This window comes from Arachis duranensis, chromosome 4, assembly GCF_000817695.3.
Source record: "Arachis duranensis cultivar V14167 chromosome 4, aradu.V14167.gnm2.J7QH, whole genome shotgun sequence".
NCBI lineage: Eukaryota > Viridiplantae > Streptophyta > Magnoliopsida > Fabales > Fabaceae > Arachis > Arachis duranensis.
The window spans coordinates 8,745,377-8,747,058 of NC_029775.3; the positions used below are offsets into that span (position 1 = coordinate 8,745,377).

General features: G+C 40.5%; 1 protein-coding gene across 1 annotated transcript in view; it reads left to right on the top strand.

Annotated features, from left to right (window-relative positions):
• Positions 1-427: 427 nt before the first annotated feature.
• Positions 428-1,682, top strand: part of LOC107483163 (protein FAR1-RELATED SEQUENCE 2-like) — a 3,365-nt gene continuing 2,110 nt past the window's right edge. Inside the window, exon 1 of the mRNA XM_052260434.1 lies at positions 428-1,108. Within this exon, the coding sequence (XP_052116394.1) occupies positions 428-1,108 (681 nt within the window). The remainder of the gene's footprint in view (positions 1,109-1,682) is intronic.

Sequence of the window (1,682 nt, forward strand, 5' to 3'; positions counted from 1 at the left end):
CATAACAACACATGACTGTCAGGTCCGTTAGTGTACAATTACTTTACGCGCTTTAATTGACAATTATTTGGTAGCTGGCTTTATCTATTTTGTAGTAATAAGTTCAGTTTAAGGTTTCTATGCTAAGAACGGTTTTTTTTCTATAGACCTTTATGATGACCGACGTATGTGGGTCCCCATATTCTTCAAGAGTAAATTTTGGGCTTCCATGAGGAGTACGCAAAGGAGTGAGAGCATGCACGCATTCTACGGTGAATTCTTACACAACAGGACTAGCTTGGTCTAATTTGTTCATGAATATAACAATATGCTTGGAATCAAGGAGCAGAGAAAATTGGAGGATGATGCAGCAGACTCGAGATGGGTTATCCCTTGTGCAACGAGCTCGTCTATGGAGAGACAATTTTAGCAGGAGTACACTACCAGCATGTTTAGGGATGTGCAAACTGAGTTTGTGAAGAAAACTAATTGTAGAATCTCTGTAGTTGCTGAAGAGGGGCCATCGATATGCATGAAGGTGGAAGAGGAAAACTTAGTCAACGATACTATTCTTTGTGTTCCATACGACATCCACTTTGATAGTTCCACACAGGAGGTTCGTTGTGAGTGTAATCTTTTTGAGAGTTCAGGTGTGTTATGCTGTCACTGTCTTGCAGTTTTTCATTCGTATAAAGTGTATAAAGTACCTACATATTATGTTCTCCCTCGATGGAGCAAGAACATAAAGCGCAAGCATACTTATGTCAAGAGTAGTCACGACTTCAGTCGGTCGGATGAGAGTCATACTGAATTCAGGGGATCATGTGCACACTTCTACAACATTGCTCAAGAGTTCGTCAATGACGACGACAAAACAACATTGCTGCATGCTGCTCTGGAAGAAACAAGGGCCAAGCTGACCGCGCACCATGCCAAGAAGAGGTTCGAGAGCATGGTGGATACCCACACCAGCATTGGCTCACAGGGTTCAAACGTTGTTGATGTAGTCGACATCCAAGTCCCATTGAAGGTCACCACAAAGGGCCGGCCAAAGAGTAGGAGGCTCGGTGTTGGCCTGGAGAAGTCCTTCAAGAAATCTGCTTGGAGCAAAAATAAGAATGCCTCCCAAGTACATGTTTGTATCAATCTCGACCTTGCACATTTTTTTGGTATAATACTATGCAAGAAGTTAATTGTTATCATTTTTTGTGTTGTTTAGCAGGTGATTCGTTCGGAGACATTGATGATTGGATTTTTGACGGTTTAGAATTTCACAAATGAAATCTCGTTGAAGTATAGTCTCTAAACCAACAATAGTCCTCTCATACAAAAATTTGTTTGTCACAAGTACAAACCCCTAAAATCTATAAACCGAAGTATTTAAACCTCGGGTCGTTCTCCCTAGGAATTACAATAAAGTGTCTTGTTATTGGTTGTGAGTTATTTTGGGGTTTTGATAAGAGGCATGGAAGATAAATGGCAAGAAAGTAAGCTAACAACTATAAAAGGCTCTTGGTGAGGTGTGAGAACTAGAAGTCATATCCTAGTTATCCTTCTCAATTGTGATGAGAATTGTTCATTGCTACCACTTAGTTAACCCTTACTAAATAAAGGAAAGTAAAGTGGATGAATTGATTTGAGCCACAAGTCCTAGCCAACTCCCAAGGAAAGACTAGCTTTAGTGCACTCCAAACCAATTAGCA